This window comes from Caloenas nicobarica, chromosome 35 (assembly GCF_036013445.1).
Source record: "Caloenas nicobarica isolate bCalNic1 chromosome 35, bCalNic1.hap1, whole genome shotgun sequence".
Taxonomy (NCBI): domain Eukaryota; kingdom Metazoa; phylum Chordata; class Aves; order Columbiformes; family Columbidae; genus Caloenas; species Caloenas nicobarica.
This window is the reverse complement of record NC_088279.1, coordinates 674,187-688,183: the sequence shown is the minus strand read 5'-3', so window position 1 is coordinate 688,183 and position 13,997 is coordinate 674,187. Positions and strand designations below refer to the sequence as shown.

Here is a 13,997-nt window from a genome sequence, read left to right as displayed (position 1 = left end):
TTGGGGGGTCTATGGGGCGTTATGGGGCTGGGGCGGAGCTGGAAGGTGCTGGGGGGGGTCTATGGGGGGCCGAGATGGACTGGAAGGTGCTGTGGGGCGGTTATGGGGGGTCTATAGGTGGATAAAGGATCTATAGGGGGTTATGGACTCTATAGGGGGATATGGGCTCTATGGGGAGTTATGGGGCCTATAGGTGGATATAGGATCTATAGGGGGTTATGGGTTCTATAGGGGCTTATGGGCTCTATAGGGGGTTATGGGGCCTATAGGTGGACATAGGATCTATAGGGGGTTATGGGGCTCTATAGGGGATATGGGGCTCTACAGGGGGTTATGGGGCCTATAGGGGATATGGGGCTCTACAGGGGGTTATGGGGCCTATAGGTGGATATAGGATCTATAGGGGGTTATGGGGCTCTATAGGGGATATGAGGCTCTACAGGGGGTTATGGGGCCTATAGGGGATATGGGGCTCTACAGGGGGTTATGGGGCCTATAGGTGGATATAGGATCTATAGGGGGTTATGGGCTCTATAGGGGGTTATAGACTCTATAGGGGGTTATGGGCTCTATAGGGGATATGGGGCTCTATGGGGAGTTATGGGGCTCTACAGGGGGTTATGGGGCCTATAGGTGGATATAGGATCTATAGGGGGTTATGGGCTCTATAGGGGATATGGGGCTCTATGGGGAGTTATGGACTCTACAGGGGGTTATGGGGCCTATAGGTGGATATAGGGTCTATAGGGGGTTATGGGGCTCTATAGGGGGTTATGGGCTCTATGGGGAGTTATGGGCTTTACAGGGGGTTATGCGGCCTATAGGTGGATATAGGATCTATAGGGGTTATGGGCTCTATAGGGGATATGGGGGGATTAGGGAGCCCCCTATGGGGCGGGGCTCTATGGGGCGGGGCTCTATGGGGCGGGGCTCTATGGGGCCCGTTACCCCCCCAGACTCAGGGACTCGGGCGCCCCCACTCGTGGGGGGAGGGGACGTGGGGGGGGGGAGGGGGCGGCGGAAATAAAGCACTTGGCCCCCCAGCTTGTGTCCCCGCGTCCCCCCCGCGTCCGTGTGTCCCCGCGTCCGTGTGTCCCCGCGTCCGTGTGTCCCCGCGTCCGTGTGTCCCCACGTCTGTGTGTCCCCATGTCCGTGTGTCCCCGCGTCCGTGTGTCCCCGTGTCCGTGTGTCCCCGTGTCTGTGTGTCCCCGTGTCTGTGTGTCCCTGCGTCCGTGTGTCCCCATGTCCGTGTGTCCCCGTGTCCGTGTGTCCCCGTGTCCGTGTGTCCCCACATCCGTGTGTCCCCATGTCCCTGCGTCCATGTGTCCCTATGTCCGTGTGTCCCCGCGTCCGTGTGTCCCCATGTCCGTGTGTCCCCGCGTCCGTGTGTCCCCATGTCTGTGTGTCCCCGTGTCCGTGTGTCCCCGTGTCCGTGTGTCCCCATGTCTGTGTGTCCCTGCGTCCGTGTGTCCCCGCGTCCGTGTGTCCCCGTGTCTGTGTGTCCCCATGTCCGTGTGTCCCCATGTCCGTGTGTCCCCGCGTCCGTGTGTCCCCTCGTTCCCTTCTTGTCTCTTTATTGGTTTCGATCAACCGGACGGTGGAACCAAGCGGGGGGGGAGGGGCCGCGGGGGGAGGGGCCGCGGGGGAGGGGCGGGGGGGGAGGGGCCGCGGGGGGGACACACGAGGCCATGGGGGGGGGAGGGGCGGGGGGGGAGGGGCAGTTTGGGGGGGGGGTTGGGCAGTTTGCGGGGGCCCTTGGGGGGGGTGGGGCCATGGGGGGATGGGCGGTTTTGGGGGGGCCTTTGTGGAGGGGGGGGGGGCCATGGGGGGGGGGGCCATGGGGGGGTGGGTGACTTTGGGGGGGCCATGGGGGGGTGGGCGGTTTTGGGGGGGTCCCTATGGGGTGGGTGATATTGGGGGGGGGTCCCAGGGGGGGTCGGGGCGGTTTGGGGGTCCCTGTGGGGGGGGTGATTTTTGGGGGGGTCGGGGCGGTTTTGGGGGGTCCCTGTGGGGTGGGTCATTTTTGGGGGGGTCGGGGCGGTTTGGGGGCCCTACGGGGGGGGCAGGGCCACGAGGGGGGCAGCAGCTCGGGGGGGTCCCCCCGCCCCCCCTCGGCCGCGTGTTTGCATTTCTCGGAGCCGCATTGACACGGGAAATATTTGCTCTTGATGTCCCAGAACCGGTCGCCGTAATCGAACCTGGGGGGGGGGGGACGTGAACCCCAAAACCCCCCAAACACCCCCCCCCCCATTGCCCCCCGTCCCCCCATATTGTCCTGTACCCCCAAATCCCTGTGCACCCCAAACCCCCCATGTCCCCCCATATCTCCCCATACCCCCCTATCCTTATGCACCCCCAACCCCCCTGTACCCCCACATCCCCGTGCACCCCCAAACCCCCAATATCCCTGTGCACCCCCAAAGCCCCGCACCCCCAAACCCCCCATATCCCTGTGCACCCCCAAAGCCCCCGCACCCCCAAAGCCCCCACACCCCAAACCCGTGCACCCCCATATCCCCATATCCCTGTGCACCCCCAAACCCCCCGCACCCCCAAATCCCCTGCACCCCAAACCCCCGTACCCCCATATCCCTGTGCACCCCCAAACCCCTGTACCCCCAAACCCCCTGCACCCCAATCCCCCTGCACCCCCAAACCCCCCATACCCCCATATCCCCGTGCACCCCCAAACCCCCTGCACCACAACCCCCCCATACCCCCAAACCCTTGTACCCCAAACCCCCCATACCTCTGTGCACCCCCAAACCCCCGCACCCCAAACCCCGCACCCCCATATCCCTGTGCACCCCCAAACCCCCCCGTACCCCCAAACCCCCTGCACCCCCAAACCCGCACCCCAAACCCCTGCACCCCCATATCCCTGTGCACCCCAAACCCCCTGCACCCCCAAACCCCCCGCACCCCCAAACCCCCCTACCCCCATACCTCTGTGCACCCCCAAACCCCGCACCCCCAACCCCCCGTACCCCCAAACCCCCGTACCCCCATATCCCTGTGCACCCCCAAACCCCCTGCACCCCCAAACCCCCCGCACCCCAAACCCCCTGCACCCCCAAACCCCCCTACCCCCATATCTCTGTGCACCCCCAAACCCCCGCACCCCCAAACCCCTGCACCCCAAACCCCTGCACCCCCAAACCCCTGCACCCCCATATCCCTGTGCACCCCCAAACCCCTGCACCCCCAAACCCCGCACCCCAAACCCCCGCACCCCCAAACCCCCCATACTCCCATATCCCTGTGCACCCCCAAACCCCTGCACCCCCATATCCCTGTGCACCCCCAAACCCCACACCCCCAAACCCCGCACCCCCATATCCCTGTGCACCCCAAACCCCCTGCACCCCCAACCCCACACCCCCATATCCCTGTGCACCCCAAACCCCCTGCACCCCCAAACCCTGCACCCCAAACCCCCGCACCCCCATATCCCTGTGCACCCCCAACCCCCCGCACCCCCAAACCCCCCTACCCCCATACCTCTGTGCACCCCCAAACCCCGCACCCCCAAACCCCCCGCACCCCCATATCCCTGTGCACCCCCAAACCCCGCACCCCCATATCCCTGTGCACCCCCAAACCCCCCGTACCCCATTATCCCTGTGCACCCCCAAACCCCCCCGTACCCCCAAACCCCCCACACCCCAAACCCCGCACCCCCATATCCCTGTGCACCCCCAAACCCCCCACACCCCAAACCCCGCACCCCCATATCCCTGTGCACCCCCAAACCCCCTGCACCCCAAACCCCCTCGTACCCCGAAGCCCCTGCACCCCCAAACCCCCGCACCTCAACCCCCTGCACCCCCAAACCCCCCATACCCCCATATCCCTGTGCACCCCCAAACCCCTGCACCCCAAACCCCCCGCACCCCAACCCCGCACCCCAAACCCCTGCACCCCCATATCCCTGTGCACCCCCATATCCCTGTGCACCCCCAAACCCCTGCACCCCAAACCCCCTGCACCCCAAACCCCTGCACCCCAAACCCCTGCACCCCCATATCCCTGTGCACCCCCAAACCCTGCACCCCAACCCCGCACCCCAACCCCGCACCCCAGCTCCTCGCCGGGGCGGATGTGGCGGCTGCTGAAGAAGGCGATGCGGGGGAAGCGCAGGTCCTGGTGCAGCAGGAACACGCGCACCGGGATGATGTTGGGGTCGCACAGGTGGTTGATGAACCGGCTCACGTTCCCGTAGTACCGCGCGTCGATGCAGTAAACCTCCCCGTCCTGGGGCCGCGGCCCCGTCAGCGCCCGGACGCCTGGGTCCCCTTTCCCGGACACCCGCGTCTCCCCCCGGACGCCTGGGTCCCCTTTCCCGGACACCCACATCTCCCCCCGGACGCCTGGGTCCCCTTTCCCGGACACCCGCATCTCCCCCCGGACGCCTGGGTCCCCTTTCCCGGACACCCGCATCTCCCCCCGGACGCCTGGGTCCCCTTTCCCAGACACCCGCATCTCCCCTCGGACGCCTGGGTCCCCTCCCTAGACACTCAGGATCACCCCCGGACGCCTGGGTCCCCTTTCTCGGACACCCACATCTCCCCCCGGACGCCTGGGTCCCCTTTCTCGGATACCTGCATCTCCCCCCGGACGCCTGGGTCCCCTTTCCCAGACACCCGCATCTCCCCCCGGACGCCTGGGTCCCCTTTTCCAGACACCCACATCTCCCCCCGGACGCCTGGGTCCCCTTTCCCAGACACCCGCATCTCCCCCCGGACGCCTGGGTCCCCTTTTCCAGACACCCACATCTCCCCCCGGACGCCTGGGTCCCCTTTCCCAGACACCCGCATCTCCCCCCGGACGCCTGGGTCCCCTTTCTCGGATGCCTGGGTCCCCTCCCTGGACACTCAGGATCACCCCCGGACGCCTGGGTCCCCTTTCTTGGACACCTGCATCTCCCCCCGGACGCCTGGGTCCCCTTTCCCGGACGCCTGGGTCCCCTTTCCCGGACACCCGCATCTCCCCCCGGACGCCTGGGTCCCCTTTCTCGGATACCTGCATCTCCCCCCGGACGCCTGGGTCCCCTTTCCCGGACACCCGCATCTCCCCCCGGACGCCATGGTCCCCTTTCCCGGACGCCTGGGTCCCTCCCCGGATGCCTGGGTCCCCCGGACGCCTGGGTCCCCACCTTGTTGTCCAGGTCGAACAGGTACGAATCGTCCTCCCGCACGTCGGCCTCGGCGTCCGAGATCAGCTCCCCCACGTACCTGGGAACGGGGGGTCGGTCACCCCAAAACCCCCCAACCCGAACCCCCAAACCCCGAACCCCCAAACCCCCCAACGCCGAACCCCCAAACCCCAAAACCCCCAAAACCCAGAACCCCAAAACCCCCGAACCCCCAACCCCTCCAGGACCCCCCCATTTTAAGGACACCCCACATTTTGGGACCCCCCCATTTTTGTGCCGCCCTCATTTTGGGGTCCCCCCCATTTCAGGATTCCCCCCTCCCCCCAATTTTGGGTTCCCCCCCATTTCGGGATTCCCCCCGTTTTGGGGTCCACTCCACATTTCAGGGTCCCCCTCATTTCGGGGTCCCCCCCATTTCAGGATCTCCCCCCGTTTTGGGGTCCCCCCCCGTTTTGGGGTTCCCCCCCAGTTTTGGGCCCCCCCCCCGTTTTGGGCCCCCCCCAGTTTTGGGGTCCCCCCCGTTTTGGGGTCCCCCCCAGTTTTGGGGTCCCCCCCCGTTTTGGGGTTCCCCCCCCGTTATTGGGCCCCCCCCAGTTTTGGGGCCCCCCCCCCGTTTTGGGCCCCCCCCCAGTTTTGGGGTTCCCCCCAGTTTTGGGGTTTCCCCCCCATTCTGGCCCCCCCCGTTTTGGGGTTCCCCCCCAGTTTTGGGGTCCCCCCCCGTTTTGGGGTCCCCCCCGTTTTGGCCCCCCCCCAGTTTTGGGGTCCCCCCCGTTTTGGGATTCCCCCCCAGTTTTGGGGTCCCCCCCCGTTTTGGGGTCCCCCCCCGTTTTGGGATTCCCCCCCAGTTTTGGGGTCCCCCCCCGTTTTGGGTCCCCCCCAGTTTTGGGGCCCCCCCCAGTTTTGGGGTCCCCCCCCGTTTTGGCCCCCCCCCCAGTTTTGGGGTCCCCCCCAGATTTGGGGTCCCCCCCCGTTTTGGGGTTCCCCCCCATTTTGGGGTTCCCCCCCCATTCTGGCCCCCCCCCGTTTTGGGGTTCCCCCCCGTTTTGGGGTTCCCCCCAGTTTTGGGGCCCCCCCCCGTTTTGGGGTCCCCCCCCGTTTTGAGCCCCCCCCCCGTTTTGGGCCCCCCCCCCCAGTTTTGGGGTCGCCCCCAGTTTTGGGGTCCCCCCCCGTTTTGGGGTCCCCCCAGTTTTGGGCCCCCCCCCCGTTTTGGGGTCCCCCCCCCGTTTTGGGGTCCCCCCCAGTTTTGGGGTCCCCCCCAGTTTTGGGGTCCCCCCCAGTTTTGGGGTGCCCCTCACTCGCAGATGAAGGTCCCGGGGGGAATCGCCTGCAGCGCCCGCACCCCCCAGCCCATCTTGGCCGTCCGGTACAGCTGGAGACGCACCCTGGGGGGGACCCCAAAAGTTTGGGGGGGCCCCCAGGGTTTGGGGGGACCCCCCAGGGTTGGGGGGAAACCCCCTGGGTTTGGGGAACCCCCAGATATTGGGGGAACCCCAAAAGTTTGGGTGAACCCCCTGGGTTTGGGGGGAACCTCCTGGGTTTGGGGAACCCCCAGATATTGGGGGAACCCCCAGGATTTGGGGGAGACCCCCTGGGTTTGGGGGGACCCCGACAGTTTGGGGTGCAGCTTGGGGTTCAGGACCTCGGGTGCATTATTGGGGTGCAGCCTTGGGGTGCAGCCTTGGGGCGCAGCTTTGGGGTGCAGTTTCGGGGTTCAGGATCTCGGGGCGCATTGCGGGGTGCAGTTTTGGGGTGCATTGGGTGCAGTTTTGGGGTGCATTTGCAGTTTTTGGGGTTCACCTCATGCCATGCTGCACCACGCGGTTCTTGCAGCTGCGCCAGCAGGTGGACGCCTGGTTTTGGGGTGCAGCTTTGGGGTGCAGCTTTGGGGTGCAGTTTCGGGGTTCAGGACCTCAGGTGCATTATTGGGGTGCAGTTTTGGGGTGCATTTGCAGTTTTGGGGGGTTCAGCTAATGCCGCTCTGCACCACGCGGTTCTTGCAGCTGCGCCAGCAGGTGCACGCCTGGTTTTGGGGTGCAGCTTTGGGGCGCAGCTTTGGGGTGCAGTTTCGGGGTTCAGGACCTCAGGTGCATTATTGGGGTGCAGTTTTGGGGTGCATTTGCAGTTTTTGGGGTTCACCTCATGCCGCTCTGCACCACGTGGTTCTTGCAGCTGCGCCAGCAGGTACACGCCTGGTTTTGGGGTGCAGCTTTGGGGCGCAGCTTTGGGGTGCAGTTTCGGGGTTCAGGATCTCGGGGTGCAGTTTTGGTGTGCAGTTTTGGGGTGCATTTGCAGTTTTTGGGGTTCACCTGATGCCGCTCTGCACCACGCGGTTCTTGCAGCTGCGCCAGCAGGTGCACGCCTGGTTTTGGGGTGCAGCTTTGGGGTGCAGCTTTGGGGTGCAGTTTCGGGGTTCAGGATCTCGGGGTGCAGTTTTGGGGTGCAATTTTGGGGTGCATTGGGTGCAGTTTTGGGGTGCATTTGCAGTTTTTGGGGTTCACCTCATGCCATGCTGCACCACGCGGTTCTTGCAGCTGTGCCAGCAGGTGCACGCCTGGTTTTGGGGTGCAGCTTTGGGGTGCAGCTTTGGGGTGCAGTTTCGGGGTTCAGGACCTCGGGCGCATTGCGGGGTGCGGTTTTGGGGTGCAGTTTTTGGGGGTTCACCTGATGCCGCTCTGCACCACGCGGTTCTTGCAGCTGCGCCAGCAGGTGCACGCCTGGTTTTGGGGTGCAGCTTTGGGGTGCAGCTTTGGGGTGCAGTTTCGGGGTTCAGGATCTCGGGGTGCAGTTTTGGGGTGCAATTTTGGGGTGCATTGGGTGCAGTTTTGGGGTGCATTTGCAGTTTTTGGGGTTCACCTCATGCCATGCTGCACCACGCGGTTCTTGCAGCTGTGCCAGCAGGTGCACGCCTGGTTTTGGGGTGCAGCTTTGGGGTGCAGCTTTGGGGTGCAGTTTCGGGGTTCAGGACCTCGGGGCGCATTGCGGGGTGCGGTTTTGGGGTGCAGTTTTTGGGGGTTCACCTGATGCCGCTCTGCACCACGCGGTTCTTGCAGCTGCGCCAGCAGGTACACGCCTGGTTGCACTCGAAGATCAGCGGGGGCTCGATCTTGTTGAACTCCTGCAGGAGGCGCCCGTCCTGGGGGCAAAGTGGGGGTCACCGGCACCCCAAAACACGGGCACCCCAAAAACAGGGACCCCAAAACAGGGGGACCCCAGAAACAGGGACCCCAGAACATGGGGACCCCAAAAACAGGGACCCCAAAACAGGGGGACCCCAGAAACAGGGACCCCAAAACACCAGGACCCCAAAAACAGGGACCCCAGAACATGGGGACCCCAAAAACAGGGACCCCAAAACAGGGGGACCCCAAAAGCAGGGAGACCCCCAAAACATGGGGACCCCAAAAACCAGGACCCCAAAAACAGGGACCCCAGAACATGGGGACCCCCCAAAACCGGGACCCCAAAACACCAGGACCCCAAAAACAGGGACCCCAGAACACGGGCACCCCAAAAACAGGGACCCCAGAACAGGGGGACCCCAGAAACAGGGACCCCAAAACACCAGGACCCCAAAACCAGGGACCCCAAAACAGGGGGGACCCCAAAAACAAGGACCTCAGAACATGGGGACTCCCAAAAACCGGGATCCCAAAACACCAGGACCCCAAAAGCAGGGAGACCCCCAAAACATGGGGACCCCAAACACCAGGACCCCAAAAACAGGGACCCCAAAACAGGGGGACCCCCAAAAACTGGGATCCCAGAACACCAGGACCCCAAAAGCAGGGAGACCCCCAAAACAGGGGGACCCCAAAAACCAGGACCCCAAAAACAGGGACCCCAAAAACAGGGATCCCAAAACAGGGGGACCCCCAAAAACTGGGATCCCAAAACACCAGGACCCCAAAAGCAGGGAGACCCCCAAAACTTGGGGACACCAAACACCAGGACCCCAAAAAATGGGGACCCCAAAAATGGGGGGAGGCACCATGGGGGTCACCGGGACCCCTAAACATGGGCACCCCAAAAACAGGGGGACCCCAAAACATGGGGACCCCCAAAACACAGGGACCCCCCAAAACATGGGTGGGGGGGGGTCGCAGGGGGGGGTGTTTTTTGGGGGGGTCATTTTCGGGGTCCCCCCCTCACCTCGTCGTACCAGCAGCGGATGCCGAGGGGGGTTTGGGGTCAGTTTTTTGGGGTTTTTTTTGGGTTTTGGGGTCAGTTTTGGGGTTTTTTTTTGGTGGGGTTTTTTTGGGGGGTCCCGCGGGGGCTGTACTTTTCGGGGGGGTCATTTTCGGGGTCCCCCCCCTCACCTTATCGTACCAGCAGCGGATGCCGAGGGGGGTTTGGGGTCAGTTTTGGGGGGTTTTGGGGTCAGTTTTTGGGGGTTTTTTTTTGGTGGGGTTTTTTTGGGGGGTCCCGCGGGGGCTGTACTTTTCGGGGGGGTCATTTTCGGGGTCCCCCCCCTCACCTTATCGTACCAGCAGCGGATGCTGAGCTGCCCGCACAGGCAGTTGCTGGAGGAGCAGTCGTCCTGGCACGTGCAGTGCTGGGGGGGGGACACATTTGGGGGACCCCCAAACCCCTGGGACCCCCTCGGGACCCCCCCAAAATGGTCGATGCTCATGGTCCCCCCAGGGACCCCAAAACCCCCGTGTAAGGGCCCCCCAAACCCTGTGACCCCCAAACCCCCTGGCACCCCCAAACCCCTGGGACCCCAGGACCCCCCGGGACCCCCCAAACCCCCTGGGACCCCCAAACCCCCTGGCACCCCCAAACCCCTGTGACCCCCAGACCCCTGTGACCCCAGGACCCCCCGGGACCCCCAAACCCCCAGGACCCCCCAAACCCCTGTGACCCCAGACCCCTGGGACCCCAGGACCCCCCGGGACCCCCCAAACCCCCTGGGACCCCCAAACCCCCCAGGACCCCCCAAACCCCTGTGACCCCCAGACCCCTGTGATCCCCGGACCCCCCGGGACCCCCAAACCCCCTGGGACCCCCAAACCCTGTGACCCCCAAACCCTGTGACCCCAGGACCCCCTGGGACCCCCCAAAACCCCCCCTCTAGGGGCCCCCACAGACCCCCTGTGACCCCCCAAATCCCCTGTGACCCCCCCAGACCCCCTGGGACCCCCAAACCCCCTGGGACCCCCAAACCCCCCAGGACCCCCAAACCCTGTGACCCCCAAACCCTGTGACCCCCAAACCCTGGGACCCCGGGACCCCCAAACCCCCCTGGGACCCCCCAAAACCCCCCCTCTAGGGACCCCCCCCAGACCCCCTGTGACCCCCCAGGACCCCCCCAAACCCCCTGTGACCCCCCAGACCCCCTGTGACCCCCCAAACTCCCCTCTAGGAGCCCCCCAAACCCCCTGTGACCCCCCAAAGCCCCCCTCTAGTGACCCCCAGACCCCCCCGGGACCCCCAAACCCCAACTCTAGGGGCCCCCCCAGACCCCCCTGTGACCCCCAGGAACCCCCAGACCCCCCCAAACCCCCCCAGACCCCCCCAGACCCCCCAAACCTGCAGGTGGGTGATGTTGCGGTCGATGTTCATGGCCGAGGTCTCGCAGTTCTCGGCCACGTATTTATAGTCCAGGGGACAGGGCTCGGCGTCCACCCCGTTCACGCAGGGGATGGGGACGTTCTCGTGGCCCCGCGCCACGTCCCTGGGGGGGGACACGAGTTCTGGGGGGGGGCAGGACCCCCCATAACCCCCCAGCACTTGAAATGCCCCCTGGACCCCCCCAAAACCTGTGCCAGACCCCCCCAACCCCTTCCTGTAACTTGATCTGTGCTGTTCACTCTGGTCCCTACTGATGGCTGCACCCTGCAAACCCCCCCAGGACCACCCAGACCCCCCCAGGGACCCCCCAAAGACCCTTTTGACCCCCCCAGGGACCCCCCAAAGACCCTTTTGAACCCCCAGACCCCACCAGGGACCCCCCCCAAAGACCCTTTTGACCCCACCAGACCCCCCCAAACCCCTCCTGTAACTCACTCCGTACCGTTCACTCTGGTCCCTACTGATGGCTGCACCCTGCAAACCCCCCAGGACCACCCAGACCCCCCCCAGGGACCCCCCAAAGACCCTTTTGAACGCCCAGATCCCACCAGGGACCCCCCAAAGACCCTTTTGAACCCCCAGACCCCACCAGGGACCCCCCCTCAAAGACCCTTTTGACCCCACCAGACCCCCCCACACCCCTCCTGTAACTCACTCCGTACCGTTCACTCTGGTCCCTACTGATGGCTGCGCTTTGCAACTCCCCCCCAGGACCACCCAGACCCCCCAAATCCCACCAGGGACCCCACAAAGACCCTCTTGTCCCCCCCAAACCCCATCAGGGGACCCCCAAAGATCCTCTTGTCCCCCCCAGACCCCCCCAAACCCCTCCTGTAACTCACTCCGTACCGTTCACTCTGGTCCCTACTGACGGCTGCACCCTGCAAACCCCCCCCAGGACCACCCAGACCCCCCCAAATCCCACCAGGGAACCCCCAAAGACCCTTTTGACCCCACCAGACCCCCCCCACACCCCTCCTGTAACTCACTCCGTACCGTTCACTCTGGTCCCTACTGATGGCTGCGCTTTGCAACTCCCCCCCAGGACCACCCAGACCCCCCAAACCCCCCCCGGGACCCCCCCAAACCCCCCCCGGGACCCCCCGTACCGGCTGATGATCCTCTCGGTGCGCAGCGGCCGCCCCAGCGCCCCCCGGCGCAGTTTCCGCGTGAGCTGCAGCGCCACCCAAACCTCCGAGTGCTCCGGGGTCAAGTCCAAGGGCGAATCCCCCTCCTTGTTCCGAACCTCCGGGTCGGCCCCGCGCGACAGGAACAGGCTGGGGGGGGCACAACGGGGGGGTCGGGGACCCCGAAAACCCCCTGGGACCCCCCCCGGGACCCCCAGAGTCCCCTGTTGCCCACAAGGACCCAGGCGTCCGGGACCCCCCCCACCCCCGCCGTGTCCCCCCCCGACGTGATGGGCCACAATGTGCAGGGGGGTGTCCGTCTGTCCCCAGGGGTGTCCCCATGTCCCCAGGGGTGTCCGTCTGTCCCCATGTCCACAGGGGCGTCTGTGTCTGTCTGTCTGTGTGTGCCTCCGTGTCCGTCTGTCCGTACATGACGCAGTCCCTGCAGCTCTCCCTGTCTGTCCGTCTGTCGCCACGGCTTTCTGTGTCCGTCTGTCCGTCCATGACGCAGTCCCTGCAGCTCTCCCTGTCTGTCCGTCTGTCCCCAGGGCTTTCTGTGTCCGTGTGTCCGTCCATGACGCAGTCCCTGCAGCTCTCCCTGTCTGTCCGTGTGTCCCCAGCGGTTTCTGTGTCCGTGTGTCCGTCCATGACGCAGTCCTGCAGCTCTCCCTGTCTGTCCGTGTGTCCCCAGCGGTTTCTGTGTCCGTGTGTCCGTCCATGACGCAGTCCCTGCAGCTCTCCCTGTCTGTCCGTCTGTCCCCAGCGGTTTCTGTGTCCGTGTGTCCGCCCATGACGCAGTCCCTGCAGCTCTCCCTGTCTGTCCGTGTGTCCCCAGCGGTTTCTGTGTCCGTGTGTCCGTCCATGACGCAGTCCCTGCAGCTCTCCCTGTCTGTCCGTGTGTCCCCAGCGGTTTCTGTGTCCGTGTGTCCGTCCATGACGCAGTCCCTGCAGCTCTCCCCGTCTGTCCGTCTGTCCCCAGCGGTTTCTGTGTCCGTGTGTCCGTCCATGACGCAGTCCCTGCAGCTCTCCCTGTCTGTCCGTCTGTCCCCAGCGGTTTCTGTGTCCGTGTGTCCGTCCATGACGCAGTCCCTGCAGCTCTCCCCGTCTGTCCGTCTGTCCCCAGCGGTTTCTGTGTCCGTGTGTCCGTCCATGACGCAGTCCCTGCAGCTCTCCCTGTCTGTCCGTCTGTCCGTCCATGACGCAGTCCCTGCAGCTCTCCCTGCCTGTCCGTCTGTCCCCAGCGGTTTCTGTGTCCGTGTGTCCGTCCATGACGCAGTCCCTGCAGCTCTCCCTGCCTGTCCGTGTGTCCCCAGCGGTTTCTGTGTCCGTGTGTCCGTACATGACGCAGTCCCTGAAGCTCTCCCTGGCCGCGATGTGCAGGGGGGTGTCCCCGTGGCAGTTCACGGCCTGCAGGTCGCACTGCGCGTTCAGCAAAACCTCCGCGATCTCCGCGCTGCCCGTGAACGAGGCCCAGTGCAGGCAGATGTTCTCCTCCTGGCGGGGGGGGGGGAAATGTCACAAACTGCGCCCCCGGCGGGCGAAATAACAGCTTTTTGGGGGAAAAAAACCAGCTTTTGGGGGTGAAAAACACCCCCTGGAGGTGAAACCCGCCATCTTGGGCCTGTCTGTGAACAAGGCCCAGTGCAGGGAAATGTTCGTTTCTGGGGGAAAATAGGAAAAAATTCCCCCTCGGGAGGGAAACTCACCCCCTGGGGTATAAATGCATCCCCCAGGAGAAAATAACAACTTTTTTTGGGGGAAAAAAACAGCTTTTGGGGGCGAAAAAACCAGCCCCCTGGAGGCGAAACCCGCCATCTTGGGCCTGTCTGTGAACAAGGCCCAGTGCAGGGAAATGTTCATTTCTGGGGGAAAATAGGAAAAAATGCCACCCCGGGAGGGAAACTCACCCTCTAGGGTATAAACCCACCCCCCAGGGGCAAAAAACCAGCTTTTGGGGGGAAAAAACCAGCTTTTGGGGGTGAAAAACCAGCTCCCTGGAGGCGAAACCCGCCATCTTGGGCCTGTCTGTGAACAAGGCCCAGTGCAGGGAAATGTTCGTTTCTGGGGGAAAATAGGAAAAAATGCCCCCCGGGAGGGAAACTCACCCTCTAGGGTATAAACCCACCCCCCAGGGGCAAAAAACC

At 64.5% G+C, this 13,997-nt stretch overlaps 1 protein-coding gene across 1 annotated transcript in view; it reads right to left on the bottom strand.

Annotated features, from left to right (window-relative positions):
• Nucleotides 1–1,875: 1,875 nt before the first annotated feature.
• Nucleotides 1,876–13,997, bottom strand: part of EHMT2 (euchromatic histone lysine methyltransferase 2) — a 30,363-nt gene continuing 18,241 nt past the window's right edge. Inside the window, 9 exon segments of the mRNA XM_065654771.1 lie at nucleotides 1,876–2,198; nucleotides 4,079–4,254; nucleotides 5,156–5,234; nucleotides 6,451–6,537; nucleotides 8,173–8,288; nucleotides 9,630–9,707; nucleotides 10,685–10,829; nucleotides 11,836–12,003; nucleotides 13,193–13,347. Of these exon segments, the coding sequence (XP_065510843.1) occupies nucleotides 2,018–2,198; nucleotides 4,079–4,254; nucleotides 5,156–5,234; nucleotides 6,451–6,537; nucleotides 8,173–8,288; nucleotides 9,630–9,707; nucleotides 10,685–10,829; nucleotides 11,836–12,003; nucleotides 13,193–13,347 (1,185 nt within the window). The 3' untranslated portion in view covers nucleotides 1,876–2,017.